The sequence below is a fragment of the Pieris napi genome, chromosome 7 (assembly GCF_905475465.1).
Source record: "Pieris napi chromosome 7, ilPieNapi1.2, whole genome shotgun sequence".
Classification (NCBI taxonomy): Eukaryota; Metazoa; Arthropoda; class Insecta; order Lepidoptera; family Pieridae; genus Pieris; species Pieris napi.
Window position 1 is genome coordinate 10,660,179 of NC_062240.1, and position 24,331 is coordinate 10,684,509.

The 24,331-nt window shown below is 33.2% G+C and overlaps 1 protein-coding gene across 2 annotated transcripts in view; it reads left to right on the forward strand.

Annotated features, from left to right (window-relative positions):
* LOC125050897 overlaps window positions 1–24,331 on the forward strand; it is a 31,324-nt gene that overhangs the window by 1,476 nt on the left and 5,517 nt on the right. For both annotated transcript variants that reach the window (XM_047650965.1, XM_047650966.1), the window contains exons 2-8: window positions 15,333–15,641; window positions 18,790–19,025; window positions 21,403–21,600; window positions 22,082–22,202; window positions 23,153–23,263; window positions 23,575–23,728; window positions 24,048–24,260. In XM_047650965.1, the coding sequence (XP_047506921.1) occupies window positions 15,333–15,641; window positions 18,790–19,025; window positions 21,403–21,600; window positions 22,082–22,202; window positions 23,153–23,263; window positions 23,575–23,728; window positions 24,048–24,260 (1,342 nt within the window). The remainder of the gene's footprint in view (window positions 1–15,332; window positions 15,642–18,789; window positions 19,026–21,402; window positions 21,601–22,081; window positions 22,203–23,152; window positions 23,264–23,574; window positions 23,729–24,047; window positions 24,261–24,331) is intronic.

The following is a 24,331-nucleotide window of genomic DNA, read 5'->3' on the forward strand; positions in this document are numbered from 1 at the left end:
TGAATTAATTAAAACAAATATTTCAACAGTCGAACAGAGAAAGAAGGTATATGTTTGCCGTCTCACCATATTTCTTCGTGAAATATAATACTAGGCAAAGAAATATATGCTAGGTTTAAAAGACAGGATACAAATATGTAAATCTAAATCGATTTAATTAGATTGAAACGTTGTTTTAATCTAATTAAATATGAATAGTGTTTCCTGTTTTGCACAAAACTTAGGATTTCCAAATTTTATCGTGTTCTATTTTTAAATGCGTCTGCCAAGAGGTTACACAAGTAGCACTTTGTCAGTAATTAACATGTGAATACAATGCCTACATTAGTAATGGGTCGGACTTTCTTCTTAAGTTTCTACGAAAATGATCAGCAAGTGTACAAACATAAAGACCAATTTGCCATGCTCACGCTTGTCACATTAAAATAGATTAGGCGTAGGTAATTATTACATAAGTTTTTGTACTTGTGACATCTAAACAAAACTTAAAAGGGAAAACTTGGGCTCTTTAGATTCAATAGAGTTAGAGTTAAATATTAAAAAGATTGGATGTCTTTAGTCTGAAGTGTTTTGAATTAATATCGTTCATCACCTGATTAAGTTTGTTACATAACATTTGTACAAGCCAAGGCTGTACATTTTGCTTACTCAGGTTTAGATTTCATATATCGTTGGAGTTACGCCCCGAGAGTATATCCAGACGCAGGCAATCTCTTCAACAGTTCAATTGCATTCTTTCGTTACATAGCAATTAACATTTCATTATTTTGCTTATATTCTATTGTTGTACGCGAGTAGATAATATAGAGTAAAACTAAAATCCTCTATTATTTAAAACACCTCGTTGACCCAGGAATAGTACAACATTATGAACACAACTTACCAATACTGTCTATAATATACGACGTGAACTACGAAGGCCGTTCAGCCTTGCGATTCTGTAACTCACTTTTCGAACTCACACAGCGGTTTTCGCATCGGCGGTCGCATAAACAATAAACTACAAGCTCCCACTTTATCAGAATGCCAAATCATAAAATGACTGCTTCACGACTGATTTGAGAGCGACCGCCGATGCGAAAACCACTGTGAGAGTTCGAAAAGTGAGTTACAGAATCGCAAGGCAGGTAGCCTGACCCTTAAAGTGAGATTCAGAAACGAAAATTACGAACTAAAAAAAAACAATAGTTTTTGCTACACGGGAGTCGCTCGTTTCTGAATCTCACCTTAAAAGTCATTGGAAAAGAATAATAAAAACTGACATCATTTATATTATCGTTACAAGACCTTTTTAAATTACATAAGTGAACTTTACCGTGTCGAGAATGTGATATTGAATAAAATGACTAAATTTTACATGCTATTTTGACCCCACTTGATACATCAATAAAAGTTTGAAGATATTATTAGAAATAAATGTCGCCAAACGTCTAAATGACGAGAATTTTATTTACGCAAATATTATCATATAACTTGTTAGTATAGCATAATAATAATATATATTAATATACTGCCAACCGTGCTTGCTATGTAATACAGTATATTTTCTTAGTCAAATACAATTTAACGACTCATTGGTCTAGTGGTTAGTACCCCTGACTGCGAATCAATGGGTCCCGGGTTCGATCCCCGGCTGAGACGAACATCGATGTGATAAGTGATTTGGTGTTGTGCTTAGGTCTTGGGTGTTTAAATATATATTTATATGTCTATCTATCTATAATATGTATGTATATCCGTTGCCTAGTACCCATAACACAAGCTTCACCAGCTTAGCATGGGACTAGGTCAATTGGTGTGAATTGTCTTTAAAATAAAAAAAATAAAAAATTTGTAAATGACTAAAAAAATACACATTACATTGTTATTTGAGTTGGCGCCTGGTGGTTAGTACCGGTGACAACAGAGCTGGTGCTTTCCTCGCTCAACTAATAAGTATGGCAGTAGAGAGAGGAAATGCTGACAGCGTTACAGGTACAATGTCACAGAGACTAAACTTTTTAAATTGGTATTAATTCCCTTTTTATAAATTTGAATTATTTTTATTATTACTATGTAGGTTAATTTACAATTCTGTATATTTGATTATTATGATACTAATAAACATTCATTTATTGTAAATAGAAAATAATAATGTCAAACCAAGAAGATTGAAGATAAACATAAAAATAATCAAAAGAAAAGTTGTTTACTAGTCGGAATTTAATACTTTTTTTCCGAAGTCTTTTTTATTGTGGGGGCCCGGTTGCAGCCCTGTACAATAACGATCGATTTTATAATAATATTGGAAACTGAAAGTACCTAGGTTTACTAGTAAAAAGAGAATTTAAGGACTTGAAAGCAATATAAAACGACATCGTTACATCTATAGTCGTAATTAAACATTTTAAGAAATTATTTTCTTTTTACTTTTAATAAATTTTAACTGTAATGTTTTGAATAAGCGTGTGTTTTACGAACTTTACAATTTAAGAAGTTGCTTGTTAAGTAATATTTTCAAACGGAATAGTTTCTTTTACCAATTGTGTGACCATAAACAATACAATTTATCCTTTACATTTAATGTTAATCACACAGAATATATTCGCATCTCTAAACTCGTACGCGAACAATATATCGATATAGATATCCATGTCGGATATCTGAATATCAAATCGCAAATCCTTAAATACTGTATGCAGTTCGACAATGTGTTCTATGATAAGCTTCATAGTCAAGAGTCTAAGTGTGACTTCCGTACGTCATTTGAACTGGGGATAAAACCAATAATAATTCATTCCGTCACTTTGACAGATTAATGCATTTGACCTCAGCGTCTTGTCAAAAATCAAGGTCGCTTTGTAGGTTACGTATGCGAAACAGCCTCAAAGAAAAGTGTAAGCGATGAATGGTATGAGTAATTAATATATACGTATCAACGTTATTCTATTTTTATTGAGAAAATTTAAAGGTAGCTTAGAAGTTTCATTCGGCGCACTAATAAATGTGCATTTGAAATAAATTATCTACTCTTATTGTAGTTATGGTTCACTATTTCGGCTATAATGGCTTACACATAGTAGTCGAGGGCTTTTTTGTAGGACTATTTAGGCAGCGCCCACACACACAATATCTTTATAATTTGTAGCATATGTGTCGTTCTGATGTATAAGCCATATTATTGTAAACTTTCATTAAAATCCATTCAGTAGTTTAAACGTGAAAGAGTAACAAAAATCCATCCATACATACAAACTTTCGCGTTTATAATATTAGTAGGATGGTTGCCTCAAAGATATAGCTAGCCGTCTGATTGTAATAAAAAATATTATATTCATAGCAGGATTTAGCTAAATGGATATTTCGTGAAATGACAAATGGTATCTAGTGCCCTCTATTTGTCCTTTCAGAAGAACGTGTTTTGACCAAAATTCACCGATATATTAAGCATTCTGATAAAGGACCTAGGTGTAGGTATCCATACAGCAAGTATCATCTCACACTTTGAAATATATTTTCGTTTAGTTTTTAAAATGTTTGAATCGATGTTTTTTTCTCTCGTCTTTGTTGTTTATAAGTGCTTGTCACATTAAATATTGTATTTTATTTTTCTTACCAGTCTGCCGGGACTTAGCAAAAAAAGTTGTATTTGTATATTATTCGCTTTCGAATGCTATAACAGATTTTAGATATAGGTACGTTTAAGCATTAACTAAAATAAACAATTAAAGCCACTTGTGTATGAAGATCCGACTATAGCAATTCGTTCGTTAAATATACGTAACATTGGCAGGGGTTGGGGGATGCGCTTTTGCGCTTAGGACTTTGGTTTACATACGCAAAATGAATCCTGGTTTTATTAAAAATAATAATGACGTTATTATTATTATCCCATATACAGAAATTGACAATTAATATTTTCCCTCATTGGGGAGCGTTCAAGTATTACGTAACGCAATTTGGGAGTCTGTACAGAAAAACGTTATGGTGCGTTACATGGGGGGAGGGAGCTTCTAAAATCTTTAAAAATTGCATTACGTAATACTTGAACGCTCCCTTGTACATTGTCACTGCTATATCAACTGCGATGTGGGGAAGTTCCGATAAGATGAATACGTATTGCGTGACGATTTCCGCGTATACCTTCAATGACACCGCCTGAACCGTATCGGGAAACAGTTCCTCGTTGGGATATGTTTAAGCCTCTTCCTTTTGACATGTTATCTGTACTTGATAATAATTTCTACAAAACACAACAAACAATGTACTAATAATTTGCTTGTTTAGGTTGTCTAATCCAATACGTTAATTCTTAATGATACTAAGTTGTATCAATATTTTCCTTTGCATGCGTACTAAGGTAAAATACTTTATAATGCAAATACATTGAATATAGCAACGTCAACCTAGTTTAAATAGACCATATTTATAATTGCAAAATAACATAATAATATGCTTACGTATGTAATCTGTAAAGGGCACTTGTATAGGCGCGGCTTTGTAATATCACTATATGTGTTCTACCATGTATATTGCCACCATTACCCACAGATCTAAGCAGGGAATCAGTGGTGGATTTACATATTTTCAAGGTACAGGCTGTGAAGTTTTTGCCGCCTTATTCCTAGATTATTTTTACAATCAATAAATTTCGTTGGATTATTTTTACAATGCATCAATTTCGTTGAATTATTTTTACAATTCAACAATTTCGTTGGATTATTTTTACAATCCAAAAATTTCGACAACAAACAACAAATTTTGAATCTGATTTTTGAGCACAAAATTATAGACAAGTCATACAGTTTGCAGCCTCAGACCATTGGTAGGACTGACATGTATGGGTTGATAGGGGAAGAGGAAAATACATTTTCTGCAATTTAGCTCTTTTCACACACACAAAGTGTGAGGTGAGGGCGAAGAAGTCGATTTCTGGATGGGGCGGCTGCTTTACTATAGAATATTGAAGTTAGCTACACCAAATGTACAATGACAAGTCAAGAGGAGAAAGTCATCGGCCAATTTTGTTGCAGACAGATCTGTAAAACCTCAGAAAGCCAAAAGTCAAGCAGAAATCTTCTTTGATTTGTAAAAAAAATTCAGTTACCAAATTTGCCGCCCCAAAAATCAACCGCCTACTCTAGCCTACTCAGCCTGCTGGTAAATCCGCCACTGCAGGGAATTAAGCAGCGTGAGAATGGAAATAGTGCTCATACTGATACCATTGGCATTGTTGCGAGACGGTAACACAGTAAACAGTAAACAAACTGGCTATGATATTGTAGCAAGAAATTTTTAGGGCAATATTTCCGGCAGCAGTAACGGTTGAGTGTAAATGTATTATTAGGGTGAGATTCAAAGTCAAGACTTGTTCTGTATTGGATTTCGACTTAGGTTAGTCGGGTAGATAATGTTTTTTTAGAACAACGTCAGTGTTTTGTTACTGTGAACTGTTTGTTTCGTGATCCGTTCCTAGAATTAATTGAACGATGTAGCCATCTTTAAAAGTCACTGGTCAGACACAGATATTAATTAAACAATGAACAAAATCGCGATTTAACATACATATAAATTCACTTTCAAAAACCTGCATACTCAATTTATTAACTGTAGTTATATTTTTAATATAGTTTATTCTTAAAAGGCCGGCAGCGCGCTTGCGAGCTTTCTGGTATTGTGAGTGTCCATGGGCGTTTCACTTAATCAGTGAGCCTCCTGTACGTTTGCCTCCTGTAACAAAAAAAAAACTAATACGATTGGCGCACTGTATGTGTGTGTGAAAGCTTATTCAACTCAATGCAAAATGCTAAGCTGTATTTTGAGTTGGATTATACATTAAGTAATTTCATAAAGATTTGTAAAAGTTAATCTTGATAATCATTGCTCAGTAATCACTGCTAAAGTGGTTTATTGGACAGATACAGTCATAATAATATCAAGTACATATACGAGTATATTATGTATCTAGAGCACAGTTTCAATCAAGGTGGTTCTGCCTTTAAAACAAGGTGATAAACAAAATAAATTGATAACAGAAGGTTTGAGTTAATTAAAAACAATTTATCGTCATTTGGCGCGATCAAGTTTCGTAATAGTTTATCTAATCTCATATCATATATTGTCGAAGGGCCAAGTGCACCTTAGATTTTTGTTGTTCGTCTGCGCAGGATTAGTATTTCGAGCTTATATTAGCGTGGCGTAGAAAAAACTACTAAAGATATTTACTATTTAAGATAAACATTTTCATCATATATTACATAATTGTAACTCTAGCGGTTTTGGCAGCGCACGATTTGGCAAAGCTCGCAGATTGTTGGTTTTTTTTCTACTTACTTGATATTTAGACAATTCACACAATATCTTTATAAATTGTAGCCTATGTGTTATTATGTATAAGCTATATTATTGTAAAGTTTGATTACAGTACTTTTAACGTGAAAGAATAACAAACATCCATCCATACCTACATACTTTCGCTTTTATAATATTAGTACGATTAAACAAAATAATGTTAGATTGCTCAATGGAATTCATAAAATAAAATAAATTGTTTATTTCCAAAGAAAGTGGTATATTTAGATCGATTATTAAAAATACGCCATATAAAAGTAGGCATGCAAATGTCATATTTTAATCATATTCTTTAAGTCGTTCCACTCTCTTCTCTTCTTCTTCTTCTTCTGACCGGTTGCGGAATGGACCTGCTCTCGTTAGAGTGATTTCCTAAATGAATCATAATAGAGATTTACAGAATATTCGGTAACTTCTACGAAATTTTTGTTTCAATTATGTTTCCTAGTAAGCATGAATCAAAAAACACCTCGGATTCTATTACCCAAAATTAATACTTGTTGTGTGAATTGAGTTAACCAGTTGTAAGGTCAATTTTAACTGCACATTATATAACATGTCGAAAGTCCTTAAAAATATGCTCCGGTGTGGCCAGCTGTTGCCCAACTGACAGGCATTTTAAAATTTTGTACAATGGTATCACCGGCTTGTCGAACCTGCTTTGTGACCTAAATAGAGCGAAGGTAACATAACGTTGTCTTAATTTGGTGTATGACTTATTTGAACAATGAAATCATAAAAAGTATTATTTTCGGCTCCATTTTTAACTTCAAATACTATTCACATACTAGCTTATTACTATCTGTAGAGGTAACAAAAAAAACTCTCATATTACGCTGATTTATTTATTAAGATTGGTTCGTTGACTCTTTAGTCATTGGGTAACCAATAATCTACATAATAAAACAGTGGTGCTACAACCTTCTTGACCTCATATTTATGTATCTGTTTCGAGATCTTTTTTTTCTTAATAGGTTATCAGCCCGTGCCTGACACATGCGTCACGGTGTGATCCTTTACCGTACGTTTTATATGCATATTGCACTAATTAGAAATTAGGTATTGAACATTTAGAGACTACTACCAAATAAATTAAATTGCTGAAGAAAAGGTTCCTAATCCATATCTAATTAATAAAAATACCCTAATAAATTATTGGCAATAAAACCGGCAACGCACTTGCGAGACCTCTGGCAATGTGAGTGTCCATGGGCGGTATCACTTAACATCAGCTGAGCCTACTGCCCGTTGGCACCCTGTGACATAAAAAAATCAACTCCCAGACGTGATTGATGTAGTGAGAACTGAAATTCTGTACCTGTGGCTACCTAGTTTCAGTTTTTGTGTGCTCAAGTTTGGGCAAGTTGCACTAAGAAAAAAAATAAAACGATCACCAGCGAGATATAGTCATAAAAACAATAAATTCTTATTGCATTCGACATGACCTTTGTTTGATTCTTAGTATAACTATAACTTTGTATTGGAAGCCACTTAAAAAATATCAATTAAGCTGAAGAAATGAGCTGACATTACGTAACACGATACTTTACATCTCATACAGTAAGTACTTAATAAAGATATTAAAAAAAACTGATAAAAAATCAATAATAAGACCCTATCGTTTAATATCCCATTAAAACAATAATTAGTAAAACAAGATATATTAAAACCCAATCGATTGCCTTGATGCCTTAAATTGCTTCCTTTTATAAAGATTGTTTATCGCTGACATTTTTATCATTTAATTTCCTAATAGACCATGTAATAAAATGTCATGTATTTAATCAATGTTGCCCTATATCCATTGATATATAATACTCGCACGTGCGCTGTCACATAACGCATGTCAGTAAATCAGGTTGAAACTTAAAAGCCTTGTGCAATACTGAATTAGCGTGGAATATTGCACAAAAACGACTGACACACACAGATTAAGTTAATAAAATAAACATTATATTTATTAAGACTATTTTTTCTAATATCGACTACTCTTTCATAAATTTCTGAAAAGAACAAATGCTTAGATACATAAAGATATTTTTAGCAATTAGTTTAAAAGAAATCACTTGACAGAATCGTTAATTTTATAAATGCTTGATGTGTTGCTTGAACTACGAATCGTTATCGGTAAATATAAAAACCTTTATTTGTTCTTATTATCTGATAGTTATTCATTGTTTCATAGTATTAACAAAAACAAAGTGAATGTTATTGATCGCGATTTATGCTGTATAAAATTGTCTATCGGAAATATTTTAATATTTTAATCAACGCTAGTCTATTTTGTGTGGTCGAAGTCCTCGGAACAAAGTAAATATTTAAGTCAACGATTTTATGAAATGAACGATAAATAACATGTGATAGACTAGGCAATTTTAGTTAATTAGACCTGGCAGAAAAGTGTTTTACGAGGTGTGTATTGCAATATATTGCCACTAAAGCGAAACATACAAAGCTACTCGTGTGTCAAAGAAGGAAGGGAAGAAAATAATTGATAAAATAAAAACATAATAAAGAAAAACAACTAAGGTAGCAAATGTTGCAATAAAAATAATTAAACTTAAGTGGAAATGGGCGGGGCACATGGCAAGAGGAACAGAAAAGTGTAGCAAAAAAGTAATATACTGGTGCGCAAGGTACGCAATAAACGCAAAAAGAGGAAGACAATTTAGAAGGTGGATAGACCCAATTAAGGAAACCGCTGGTGGTACATAGGAGAGTGGTACAGTGCAGACAGGAATGGTGGGATTTGGAGGAGGCCTTTGCCAAAAACGACACAGATACCTTAACAGAATTAGATGATAGAAATATAAATGTGTTTAAGTGTAAAAGTATCTGAAATAAAAGACTATATTTAGATATTTGTATGATTAATAATGTGCATAATAATGAATTCTCACGCTGTATTCTATGAATCACTTAATTGCATATTAAATTGATTGTTCTAGTAAATTATCTACATACCTTACAATAAGGTACTTATTAAATATTGAGAACGTTGATTAGTAATGAGAACAATCAAATATACAGTATTTAAAATTTTCTTAACCTACAAAAATTTTAAAAATAATAAAAAGAAAATTAAAACAAATTAAAAAAAAAGCGGCGGTGTACTGTAACACTGTGTAGTGTTTCAATCACTTTATATATTGAATGCAAACAAACAAAACTTGTCTTCTAATTTAAAAAAAAAACATAGTAATGACCATGCGGCATGCCCCGTTGTGGGCCCATGGTTTTACTAAAACTATGAGTCATACATAAGTAGGCCATTTGATCCAATTGCCATATAAAGCTGTTATGTAATGTTTTATATTTAACACAAATATATTCAGAAAATATAAATTTGTAGGTTAATAGATGTCTAGATTTAAATTATTACTTCATTTTAAATATTAGGAAATGTTTTGCATTGCGTTAAAATTTTTATCGGTTTAACTGATTAGACCGAGAGTTTTGATTGATAGTGGAAGAAGTTTCTTTCTTTTATAGAACAGCGGGCAAACGGGCAGGAGGCTCATCTGATGTTAAGTGATACCGCCGCCCATGGACACCCTCAATGCCAGAGGGCTCGCGAATGCGTTGCCGGCCTTTTAAGAATTGGTACGCTCTTTTCTTGAAGGACCCTTAGTCGAATTGGTTCGGAAATACTTAATATAGTATGTTTGTATGAAAATAACATATTATTAACGTAATAAGAATTTTATTCTCTTTTCATTGAAGTACGATGTCGTATCTACCCAAAAAAATGTATGACATGGAATAGGCAGTGTGTGACTTGTGTCATACATATATTTTTTATTTCCTTTAATATATTACTTATGTTCTAATATAACTGATGTGTATGTGTGTTAAATTTGTGATGTCATATTTAATTGTATTTTTTAGGCATACACATTGTTTTTGAACGTAAATAAATAAATACTGTGACATGTGAGAAATATTTGTGCATACATACAGTCTCATTATAAAGAGAACTTATTTATTATCATCACCATCAAAGAGTTACTTTATGCAGTCATCTTGATGAAGAACCGTCTTATATAAAGAGCACGGCATGCAAGGCATGCACACAGCCCTGCGATTCTGTAACTCACTTCACGAACTCACACAGCGGTTTTCGCATCGGCGGTCGCTCTCAAATCAGTCGTGAAGCAGTCATTTTATGATTTGGCATTCTGAAAAGATGGGAGCTTGTAGTTTATTGTTTATCAGAATGCCAAATCATAAAATGACTGCTTCACGACTGATTTGAGAGCGACCGCCGATGCGAAAACCGCTGTGTGAGTTCGTGAAGTGAGTTACAGAATCGCAGGGCTGTAAACAAAATACATGTGTGTGTACTTATGTACGCGTTAAAAGTTATACTTCTTTGGCATAACAAGATAAAGATCTTTTTAAAAAAAATATCTTTCGCCTCTACGTTTGTAGAAAAAACGACACTAACTATAGAAAAACGTTTTATTATAACGCATTATCTAGTTAAAAAAACTTAATCTAAATATCACAAAAAAATATATCTACATAATTAAATAAATTCACATTTTTATTTTAAAATGTTGACTAACGGTGTCGAAAATGGTGTCGGTTTTTTGTTACGGTGTGCGCGCGCATCGTAAAAATTTACTCTCATCATTTATCCCTAATGCACCAAAAGAAGTATAACTCCAAAAATGTAGAATACAGACTTAAACAAATGCTTCAATCGTATTTAAAGATCAAAAGATTTAATTTAGTTTCAACGAATATAAATTGATTAGCGATCTGGTTGACCACGAGTGTTTACTTCGACCTTTTTTTAGTAATTTATTAGATTGTGCAACACAACCTTAATTGACTTATAGAAACTGAATAAAGATACGGGATTTCCGTTGCTAAATTATATGTTTTGTCTAATCTAGATTTATGACGAAAATGGTTTTAATATTAAAGCGTTTGTCGATTCACTGTTTTATTCATTACTAGCGACCCGCCCCGGCTTCGCACGGATGCAATGCTGATACTAAATTCAAAGTACTATAGAGTATAGGGAGAACCGCGGCATCCGACGCGCTGCGTCCCGCAATTATTAAATTTGTAATATCATCGAAAATATTCATTTAAATCATATGCTGTAAAGGGCCATATAAATCTATATTAAATCAACAATTTATTTAAGGTATTTAATTGGATAAGGATTTATGCTGTATTGGTTAAAATCGTTTCGAAAATTAGCCATTATTTGTCGTAAAAAGTAAATGACAAAAAAAAGTGACTATGGGTTATCCATAAGAGATAGACATATACCATCACGGACTTTTCTGTAGACCTTTTCAATGTGTACAATACTTAGTACATTATTTTGATAAAACTCGTAGGGTTCAGCCTGCGTTTGCAATGTAAGCGGAAAAAATGTAATTACTTACGACATCACATTAGAAATCTCAAAAATAACAGTACTTCTCCACTATTTAATGGATATTATTATACATGTAAACCTTCCTCTTGAATCATTCTATCTATTAAAAAAAACCGCATCAAAATCCGTTGCGTAGTTTCAAAGATTTAAGCATACAAAGGGACATAGGGACAGAGAAAGCGACTTTGTTTTATACTATGTAGTGATATGGCAAGTAATAATAAATAATAATAAAGCCCGTTTTATTTCCAATCATTACAAAAATAAAATACAGCTTAGATTTTGTATAAATCTTATATGACTAGCTCACTAGATCGGAACCCCTTCACGGTTAAGGGCCTCCTCCAGCTTTTTCCAACTGACTCTGTCTATGGCTCTCTTTCTCAATTTGCTTCTTGCTACCGCTATTTCTTCTATCCACCTTTTTCCTTTCCATACAGTTATCTTTAACGTCTACCTTTTATCTTGCTATATGCCTCGCCCATTGCCACTTCTGTTTTAGGACAATGTAAGGCATCTATCACTTTTGTTTTTCGTCTTATTTTTTCGCTTTTAATGTTATGTATTTTTCTTATTTTTAGTACGCTTCTTTCCAATGCTTTCTGGAATGCTACGAGTTTCGTTTTATTTCTGCGTTGTAAGCCTAACCGACCTCAGTGCTAATCGCTGTGAAAAAGTGCATAGTTGAAAAAAAGCACTCTAAAGGGCTGTCTTTCCTGACGGCGCAGGTTAAAGTCAGTGTTTTGATCTAAATGCTCTCATTAATTTAGTACCTAGAGTCACGATGGACGTTTCTAGGGCAAAGAATGTGTGGATTGGTACTTGTGTCTTTAGTTATTTTGGAAAAAAATATAAAAAAGACCTCTCAGGACTCAGAATAAAAGACTTGACTATAAAGTTAATGATAAAGAATTCAACGTTTTAGGGAGGCATAAAAGTCATACCTGAATGAAAGATATATTTAGAAATGTTATTTAAAAATCTAAAAATTTATCCATAATTTTACACAATTATTTTTTTATTTTTATTATATTAGTCTAGCGTCTTGTAGCTTCGTATGGCTAAACTTTTTTTATAATTTAAAAATAAAGTGTCGTAATTTTTTTAAAATATGTAGGTTGGTTATTAGTATTAATAAAACCTTTATTTACGTTAAAAATGTGAAAAATTGTAATGCAGACTGCATCTAACTATTAAATGAACGTAGTACTTTAACAAAAATTTTATCTCGACTATACAATTAAACAATGCATTGGGCGAGACAAGATGGCGTATTATTTAATTGCAAAAGTGTTCTATGGTCTCCGCAGCGACATAGATTGAATTGGTCTATTTGTTTGGACAATGGACTATTCTGTCATTAATCCGCTTTTTTATGGCTCTAATTATACGTATATTTTTTGCGGAGTATGCAGTTTGTGTGACTGGATCTCTTATATAAAATGTTGATCACTACGTCTTTCCATTTCTTGATTATTTATTTGAAAACTTCTTGAGCATCGTTGTGATATTGAAAGTCAATGAAACGAAAAAGCAACAGTATATATAATAAATAAGATTTAACGTGGGAGAAAATGAGACCGGAAGCATTTAAATTAGTGTGTATTTGATCATTTTCTGATTTAAAAAAAATATAGATGTGTAAACAAATTAAATTAGAGATTAATGTTATTCAATTATAAAATGAGATGAAATTTATTAATATTATTTACATATCACTGTTTTTACAGTCGCTTTTTTGTTTTATCCACTTTCAAACTTTAATTATTATATGTTTTATCAAAATTCAAGATTGATATTAAACTTAAAAATTAAAATTTCTAAAAAAAAAGTCTAATACTAAGTACATTTAGAAAGTAAAAAGTCTAATTTACATATTATTAGTTATAAAAGTTTGTTAATCATTGTAGTTTTTATCAAAATAATTAATATTTAACTTTAAAATTACATTCGGCTCATTATCTTGAAACCGAAATTTTGAAGGTATCACTTTTACCACGTATTAATTGCACACATGTTTTGGAACAGCAGCTCCTCAACATTATAAAATAAATGTAAAAAAAGGCAAAATTTTCTTACACTTACACAATGATAACTCAACATTTTTGAAGGCTTTTAATTAATACTTTTAAAATAAGTCATTTGAATTCATGAGGTGTGATTTTAATGTTGTGGATGATGAAATATGTCAATGTTATTTAAATATATTTTGGTTTAAAAGAGATTTTCTAAGAACTAAAAATATATTCAGAAGATTAGATAACAATACATTATAACCCTAGTTTTCTGAATTATAAAAATAATATTTAATGAACGTAAACCTTCTTCGATGTTTTTGAAAATTTAAAACAAATTTGATTGAATAAAAAGAAAGATGAAAAAAAAGAAGCATTGTTGGCCTAGTGGCTTCAGCGTGTAACTCCATCCCTGAGGTCGTAGGTTCGATCCTCGGGATGTGTCAGACACAGGAGGCTGATTACCGATTTGCCTATTAGATCGAGAACTGAAACAGATTCAGAAATCTGAGGCCCAGACCAAAGAGGTTGTCACACCACTGATTTATTGATTGTTTTTGATTAAACTATAACGGCATTATCTATTAATAAATCACGCTAATAACTGTATCAGAATGACGCAAAGAGCAGGTTCGAGGCTCGGTGAGGACACGGCCTTGTGCTTTGCGAAACTGTCCTCGATATTTAATAGTTAAGCTCGGCTTATCGGTTGCTTGAAGCGGGTTGGACAGGTTAACGATGTTACGTTACGAGAAACTTTGTTGACATTCTTTAACATATCAATGAATTAAGAAGAAACATGTGATTGGCCCAAACCAGAACGAACCAAACCGGTATGTTTTGCTAGAGACAATTATATAATTAGACGAACGAATTTATTCTTTTGTTATTTGTAACATTTTTGAAGTTATACTTCTTTTATCGCCTTAGGGAAAAATGATGAGAGTAAATTTTTATGATGCGCGCGCAGCACAAAAAACCGACACCCTGAAGTTAGTTTTAGTCAACATTTTAGTTTTTTGTTAGTGTCGTTTTTTCTACAAACGTAGAATAAATTTTTTGAAAAGATTTTTATCTTGTTACGCCAAAGAAGTATAACTTCTAACGCGTGTACATAGTACAAGTACACACACGTTTTTTGAAGAGAGAAAAAATTTTTGAAGGGAAAAGGAAATTTCTTTGATTGAATAAAGCCAAGAGCCTACATATATTGATCTAAACAAAATATTAATTACTACATTTTAACGGTATTACTTTTTTATGTCTTATCTTGTGTACTTTTTTAATGTTTAGAATGCTCCTTGCCATACCTCGTTGACATGTATCTATATTGTTTTTGTTTTATTTGTAAATTTCCACGTTTGGCATGCATATGTCAGAGACATGGAATAAGGCATGCGTCCATAACTCTCTTCTTAAGTATTATAAGCGTAACTAACATATAGGATAATTAGTGTATTACTAAATAATTGAAGGCTAAAAAAATATAACGGTATTTCTTATCGCATTCACTAAACCTTTAATTACCTTAGTGTATTTTGAACATGTTTTCTATCTGATAGATAAAATATTCTCTTCTTTTTTTCCAGGACCTAAAGGACATCTTAGTATCCAAATACATCCAAGGTCTAGAGCTTTACAATGCTCACCAATCCTTCAACAGGACCAAGACTACGGAGACTGTGGAATACGCCCGTAGCGCGATATCTGCTGCAAACAAGGGCCCACTTATTCTGGCTTTGCCTGCTCACCCGGAACTACTCGCCAAGTACTATGACCTGCGGGCTCTGGTGAAGAAAGCTGATTTGATGATGGTGCACACACATGCATTGGGATTGGTTAAGAAGATGACGTATCACCCAAGTCGGCTGAGTGGCATGTGGGACATGATGAATACTGTAAGTGATTAGTAGCCATAAACCATCGATTCCCGGCGAAAAATATTTCCTGTTTTGGAAGAAAAGCACTGATCTGTCTTCTCTTACTGGACCGTTAATTATTCTATTTAATTTAAAGTTTTTTTTGAAGTTATACTTCTTTAGGCGCGTTATGGAAAATTTATGAGAGTGAAATGTTACGATGTGCGCGCACCTGTGACACAAAATTGGGAGTGTGATTATAGCGTGCGCGAGCGAGATAGGAATAAGACAATCTACAAGTAAAAAGAAATAGAATATGCGTGAAGTTCGTATGCCAAGAATTTAGAATGACCATAATGACATTTGTAGTACCTTTTAAACAAATAAGGAGTTTTAGTTATTTTTTCAAAGAAATTTAGCAATGCTTTTTCATAAAGACCTATTGTTACTTATTAAAAGGTTATGAAACATACCTAGTTATTAAAGTGAATTAATAATATAATAAAATAATAATTATTATTAATATTAATTAATAATTGAATAATATACTAAATATTAAATATTGTTAAATTATTAACGCTAAATATTTACTATTAATTATTTGATATTTAAAAAAAAAGAAAGCCAAAGAAGTATAACTTCTTACACGCACCATTTTTTTTTTTAATTTGAAACAATTTTAATGTTTAAAATAATTGTTGCCAGTTTAAAGTTAATTATATTTTGGCATGACGCATTTATCCTTAAAGAAGATTTAAACACTTTAACAGATTGTAATTTGATATTATGTTAATGATCTGCAGTTTAAAATTCCGTGCAAATGTGAATTCTAAGTTTCACCATATTTAGATGTTTCCTTGACTTTTATTTTATCTATTATTTGGTCATTTTATAGCAAAGCATCTTTTTATTATAATCCTGTTTCTTATAAAACAGCTGAAGAATTCAAAAAGAAAAAAATATCATTTATGAATAGACATAACAAGAAAATAAGTAGCAGTTCTGGTTCTGATGAATAAATTAACTTTGTCCACAAAAATAAAATAAACAAATCAGTGGCGATATGACCTTTTTAGGTCTGGGTCTCAGATTTCAATGAAATAGGCAAGTATCAGCCTCCTGTGCCTGACACAGGCCGTCGATATTTTGGGACTAAGGCAAGCCGGTTTTCTCACGATGTTTTCCTTCACCGTTCGAGCTAATGTTAAATGCGCACATAGAGAGGAAGTCCATTGGTGCACTGCCGGGGATCGAACCTACGACCTCAGGGATGATAGGTTACAGAGTTATGTAGGTAAATAGCGTAATTTCCGTTTATAATCATATGGAACACCTATTTAGGTGCGTTGATTGATAAATTTTTGATTAGTAGCATTACCTTCATAATTTCTGTAGAAATATGACGAGAAATATATTCATAAATATTATGCAATATTAATTTTGCGTAAATGTCTTTGAAAGTATATCATAACTTACGCTCGCAGAATACGCTTGACATGAAGGCAAACTTCATTTAAGAAAAATTCATGCCACATTTCAAACCTTATGACCCAGATAATAAGGTTGAATAATCGTTTATGTGGTCTTGGGATTACGTTTTAGGATAACTAGGCCACACAACAGGTGCATCTGCTTAATGCTATTTTAGACGTGCTTAAAGACATCTTCAAGTATTTATAATGCAATCACCACCATTAAAAAACAGAAAAGAGCGTACCAATTCTTAAAACAATGTACTCGTGAGCCCTCTGGTATTGAGTGTCCATGGGTATTAACATCAGGTGAGCCTCCTGCCCGTTTGCCCCCTGTTAAAAACACCTTCCACTCGTGATTCATGTGCTCTTTTTGACGTGACAACGAAGACGTTGTCACGTCAAAAAGAGCATCTCGAATTATAAGAATAATTCGATGGAGCTGGCTGCACGCACGAAAAAACATGACTCATGCGGCGTTACCTCGCTCTGAGGTGTTACCTCGCTTTGAGGCGTTACCTCGCTATGAGGCGTTCCATTTAAAATTGACATAATTGTATTTATGCGTACAAATAAATGTAACTTGATCAATTCAATAGTGATTTCCATTTACCTCCTTCTCTATATCCATACAAAATACCTATCAAACAAATACAATTTAATTTTTTTTTTATATGCAACCATCCCATCAATATTTTTTTATGACGTTGTCACGTCTTTCAAACCGACTTTACAGACAACCGTGTGTCTTTTTTATTATTGTCGCTTTCACTGTATATCTACATAAGTTTTAATTGCTTTGTACCATTAGTTTTTGTCTGAGTAATTTTATATCTTACTGCTGTACCCTGCCACGCTTCGCTGTGGCACATTGTGATTGAATGGTTGAGAAATGAGAAACAAAACAAAGAAAACATTTTATGTAGGTTTAATTTTGCAATATTTTTGAAAAAAAAATAGATAAAAACAATCCTTGATGCGGATTATATCATGCTAGAATTTCATCTCAATTGATGCAGAACTTTTTGAGATTTTGAAGCGTACACAAACCAGCATAACATTTTTATATATGTATGTAGTTTCGCACTTCTTGCGGTCACCTTATCTAATTCAATTTTTTCTCACTATGGTTGGCCTGGAAGAGATCGCTAGAAAGTGATAAGGCCGCCGGTTACCCTCTCTTTTAATTGTATTTCTGTATAACTGCAACGAAGGATAAATCAATCAGAGTCTATTAATGAATACATACTCAGAGTCTATTAATAAACGTTACATGAGCGATTAAAAGGTGTAAGTACCGTATACCCAATAAGAAGTTCGGGGTCATTTATCAAGCACTGTATTTGGTGCTCTGTATTGATATAGAATGCGTATTCTACGTCTGATAACACAGGTCTGCGAAATTTTCTTAAGTTAGTTTAAAAACTGTAATTATTTTTTAAAAATGTTCTAAAAGTAAAATAAAACAGAAGTCTATATGACTGATAGCTTTTTGATCAAAATATATGGAGCAATTGATAAAATAAATGAAAGTCTTTGTTTATTTTGATAATACATATATTAATGTGTAATTTAATAGAAGACTTAATAACGCCTTTTAGAATGTTTTTAGCAATGTAGTCGTAAACACACGTAAATCTAGTTTCTGAATAAGATTGTATCAGTGTTTATTATCTTTTTTTTATTATTTATTTTATCTTTTCTTTATTATTCAGGATTCAGTTGTCGATCTTGTGATCGGCCTGGGCGTGCCAGCATCAAAACTAGTAGTGAGTCTGCCTGCGACCGCACAGCAGTTTACTCTGCAGAACCAGACTCTAAGTACACCTGGAAGCCCAGCCGTAGATGAAGAACCAAAGGAGATCGACCAGGCGCAGTTATGTCGGCAACTTCAGCGTGGTCGCTGGACCCTGGAACGCGACCAGGATTTATCCGCACCTTATGCTTTCAAGTGCGTACTTTAAAAACATATAGTCTTTACAATAAAGCGAGTGGGTTGTCAAATTAAATGCGTTATATTTTTTTCATACCTACTATCGTGGTAGACGAGAGAAACGTCAAATAGTAGCCAATAGCCATGCTGATTTTTTTTTATTTAATAGTAGGCAAACGGGCACATCTGATGTTAAGTGATACCGCAGCCCACTGACACTCACGTTGCCAGAAGGCTCGCAAGTGCGTTGCTGGCCATTAAAATTAATTATATTTTTGTGGAATGATATTATTATTATTTTTTTTTCTATCTGATTGTCTTCCTTGTAACATGTACATCACTCACTCACTACAAGGAGGAATTAGATACTTATGAAAATTTGTTATAAAAACGATATACATGTGTAACATGAGAATTTAAGAAGGCGCAGCACCAACCAGATCCATGCAACTTCCTCACAATGGAGTAGCCCTCAATATTTTCACACAAGTCACGAGGGGACTCTTTGTATTGAAGAAGTCGCATTGGTCCGCCTAGCATCCGCGAATATACACTGTAAATACATAATTATGTAGGAATAAAGAAAGTAATAATAATAGCAAATAATTAACCCAGCAATGTTTCTAAAATAACTCGGCGAAAGGTCTCTAGCTGAAAATTCCCACCGAGACATTTTTCATCACAGTTTTATTGTATACTCGACACGATCTGTTAACAACAATTACTACAATACTTTGCAATAGATTAAAAAATTAAATTAATATTGTATTGCATGGTCTGGACCGAGCATAAAGTGCTTTTTTATCCGATAAAAGTGTTTTTTTTATTACACGGTGAAGATCTGGCAAAATTAGACATTATTCACACCTAGATATGATTTCATTAACTTATTGGAGCAATAATTAAAAAACGTAATTTCCGTAATCTCAATTTTATTAAAGAAATATCTGCACCAACTAATACCGGTTTACAAACTTTTTGCATCGCATTAGGGCTAAGACCGCCAAAATATAATATATTCAAACTAATAAGACATATTTAGGTGAACGCAATCTAACGATTTGTCGAACTTATTTTTAACTTATTTATATGTTTTCCTCATACCATTTACATAACTGTATTTAGCAAGTTTAAAGGAAAACTTAAGAAAATGTAGTAGAATGCGAGTTCTGTGAACTAAAAGACCAGTTTCCACACACCTAAAAGGTCTTGCATAATTACGATAAAGATGCTTCGACATTGAACTCAAAAGCCTAAATACTGTTTATCTCTTGAGAGTGCTTATAAAGTAATATGCCCAAAGGAATGTTTAGACATAAAGAAACGAGTATTTAATATGTATGTACGAGTAGTGAATATCTTCAATTTATCATTGTCTATATGTCACAGACTTTAACATCAAATTAGTTCAAAACCTTTAATACCTGTGGTCTAATTTCTATATATATATATTTGCGAATACTATCAAGTAGCCAATTTGTAGATCTAGGCATCGCTATTAGTCCGACATATATATGATTTTAATTGCGCACCACAACTTTGTGTGAACTTGATAACTAAAAAAACTACATACATTTTTACAGTTTTCGGTACAATTTCTCATACATGTATAATGTTATATATTTTCGTTAATTGTGAACAATCAAAAATCTTGCCAACCAATTATATGTATTTAATTTAATTATTAAAAGATACACTTACACCTATAATTTTGACGTAAGCAATTATTGCTTATTACTTTGTGGCGTCTATGGAACAAAGTAGCGAGATGAGAAATTAGAACCTACGTACTGCAAATTACGTAGAAGAATTTTGCATTATAAAAGTAGCAGGCGGTATTAATTGCTTTATAAAAATATAATTATAATTCGTATTTCTCAAGTGAGCCTTTTTTGGTTAAGATATTATAAAGCGGGCATTTTATATGAAACTGAAATCAAAATCACCCAATTCTTTGTTGAACACTAGTTAAAAGAAAGTTTCAAGGTTAGAATTAGTTTATAAGAAGTATACCAACTCATCAAAGGGAATTTTCGAAGTGACTTAAAAATATTGTCGTTACACTTTTATTTATTGCGTCGTAATTTGATTAATTACCTCTTTAAATTTTGTTTTATTTGACGGCTTTTTTGAAAGGTTTCCCGCGTAAACGCTTACGTGTCATTCTACTATTGTCAAAGTTAGTGGTTGATCAGAGAAACGTCAAATGTTTATTTATGGTATAACTTTAACACTATGGAGTATTATAACACACTCACTGTAATGGTTTTAACACATAAAAAAATCGAGAAACTCAATACGAAAAAAAATCCCTCTTTCTGCCAATTTGTACTAGATCTATTCCTTATTATTTTGTAAAGTTTCCTATTATATTTATGTGGCTTCAAATTTATAGGAATGAAACATGGATATCCTTTGAAGACTCTTCGTCTGTGGATGTTAAGGGCAAATACGCACGTGTTAGAGGTCTGGCGGGATTGGCATTGTACCAAGCAGATAGGGACGTGGACACACCTTGCGGATCCTCCCTCAGGAGCATCCTGCAGAAGGTTCTTAACCAACAGAGTCGTGCACCTAGAGCTGCAGTTTTAAGGTGAGCATTTTTTTTATAGAACACAGGGCAAACGGGCTGGACGCTCACTCGATGGTTAGTGATACCGCCTCTGGGCTGTTCGTTAAAAGCAAAAGTTACTAATAGTTAACGTATCAACAAATAATCAAATTTCATTTATGCTGATATTTAACTAATAGTAAGGATTTTTAACCAATAGTTGAGTTAACTACGGATCAAAAAACCGGCCCTTAATGGTAATTAAGTAAACTGTTATGAGAACAATCAAAGAGGAAATCCGGAGACTGGCAGCTAAATACAAAGAGCGGTTAAGCTGTCACCCGAATAAACTTGCTCGCCAACTCACCATTAGACAGTATGTGAGTCGACTAAAACGTCACCATGTTCTAGAGCTAGAAGACCGGCAGTAGCTCTAGACAGAAGATGAGTAGATGCTTCCAAATTTTTAAAACCATATTTTGTTTTGTGTTTAATCTATAATAAAATATACCTTAAATCCTAGATCTCTAGAAAACGAAATTTTGTCTGTGGGCGGTGCGCGAGGTTTAGAAGCTCTTCAAGTGTCTCCCTACCGTATTACCCAAGTCGTTGACGCTGACGGTGTAATACACAGCATCAGAGAGGTAAATATATTTTCTCTATTCGTATGGTAATTTATTTAGAACTAAGATCAATTAAGAAAATATTTAAAAGATAAAATAATTAACTTCCAAGGAATATCAGATAGAATCGCCGTACTCAATATTCAATTAACAGAATCTAAACAACCATGGTCCATTATTCAAGTACATGCACCCACAGAACAAGATAAAAAATTAACGAAAGACATTTTATAAAGACATGACAGAATTAATGCAAAAGAAGAACATAATTATCATGTTAGACTTTAACGCTAAGATCATAGAATTGTGGTCAAATTAAAAGATGGGAGGACGATCTACAAAGAGGATGGAGAAGGACTGCCAAGGATAGAGACGTAGAAACAATTGGGGTAGGCCTATGTCGACAGACAACCTGTCCAAAGTGGTTGCTAATAAATTATTATTTTCGCTATGTAAATTAGATTTAAGATACTACTGTTAAATAAGAGTAGCATGTAAGTTTAAAGGTCAGTGAATAAAGGGCTTTTATTATTATTATTAAGACCAATTAAAAAAATGTTATTGTCCAATGGGACATTGACACTTATGTAGTCTCTTAGGTTAAGATTCAGGGTCTGTCAGTAAAGTATGACTTCTGTATATCATAATCCAATTTGACATATGGAGGTTCACTTTCAATGTTACCCCTATAATCCTCGTATTCACACGAGAGAATTGGAATTATTACTACTAAGACGTGGGCAAACCTAGAACAATTCTTTTTACCATAAGCACTTTTTCTATATTAAAAAAGTATCCATGGCCACAAATACGCTACTAGCTTTCGTCTACGTTTTATAATAAGACCGAAAGACATCTAAGTTTACTACGATTCTATTCTGATTACTCTTATTACTTAATAAATTACATTTTAGCGTTTACTTTAAATAAATACCTTTTTTTGTGAACTAAATGCGTTTGTTACTTCACAGGACACGCGTACAGAGTTCTCGTGCTCCCGCCAGGGTTACTTCGTTCACCCACGTTCCTGCGCACGATTCTATCGTTGTGTGAAATTCGACCAGTACTCTCCAGACTACACAGTTAGTATTTAACAGATTATAAATAAATCTATCATATATATTTTCATTAGACCGCAAGTATTTCGATCGTAGGTATAATGACCACTTTGTGATGTGGTCAATTTTTATTATGTAATAGGTGTGAACGGACAGGAGGCTCACCTGATGTAAGTGATACCGCCGCCCATGGACACTCACATTACCATCAGGCTCGCAAGTGCCTTGCCGGCTTTTCAAGACTATATTAAACTTTTATGTTTCCAGATTCCAGAATATCGGCCATTTTATTCGGGAGATATTTTAAATATATTTTAATAAAATTATGTCTGTAGGTATTCGAGTTTGATTGTCCAGCTGGTCTAGCGTTCGATGCACGATATGAAGTGTGTGTATGGCCAGGGTCACTCCCTAATGCCGCTGCCTGCCCCGGCTCTGCTGAGATCGCTCCCGTGCCATCTGAGCGATTCCAGTGTCCCGCACAGGAAGGTAAACATATCAAACTTTCAGACAGCAGCTAAAAGCTAGGTGAAACGGTCTCACTAGATTCTTTTGGGAATTATTTATTTAGGAATATAATATCGTCTTGACGAGGTCGATTTTTAATAGTCTGTACCTAAATCAGGCTTAGGTGGAGTAATTAAGTATGAAATTCTAAATTAATAAGCCGGAAATAGTTTTCTTTATAGGAATGTTGGTCAGTCTCTGGTGCTCAGAATATCCTTTAAATATGGCCAAATTGCTGTTACATTAACGCCAATCGAATCCGCCATACAATATGAAGCCTCATGATAAAAATTATTTTCAGGTTTCTACGTTGATCCCGAGAATTGTAGATGGTTCTTTGCCTGTCTGGATCACGGAAAGTCACCGCTAACAGCATACGAGTTCCGCTGTCCATTTGGTCTTGGATTTGATCCTGCGCGTATGCGTTGTGACTGGCCCTGGCTTGTACCTGCTTGTGGAAACATCGCTCGATACGAGGCGGAAGTTTTCGGTTTCTCCGCTGCTACACTTACAGGTAGGTTTTTCCATTTTACTTAGTGGACTTTTTTATATAGTACAGGGAGCAAACGGGCAGGAGGCCAAATT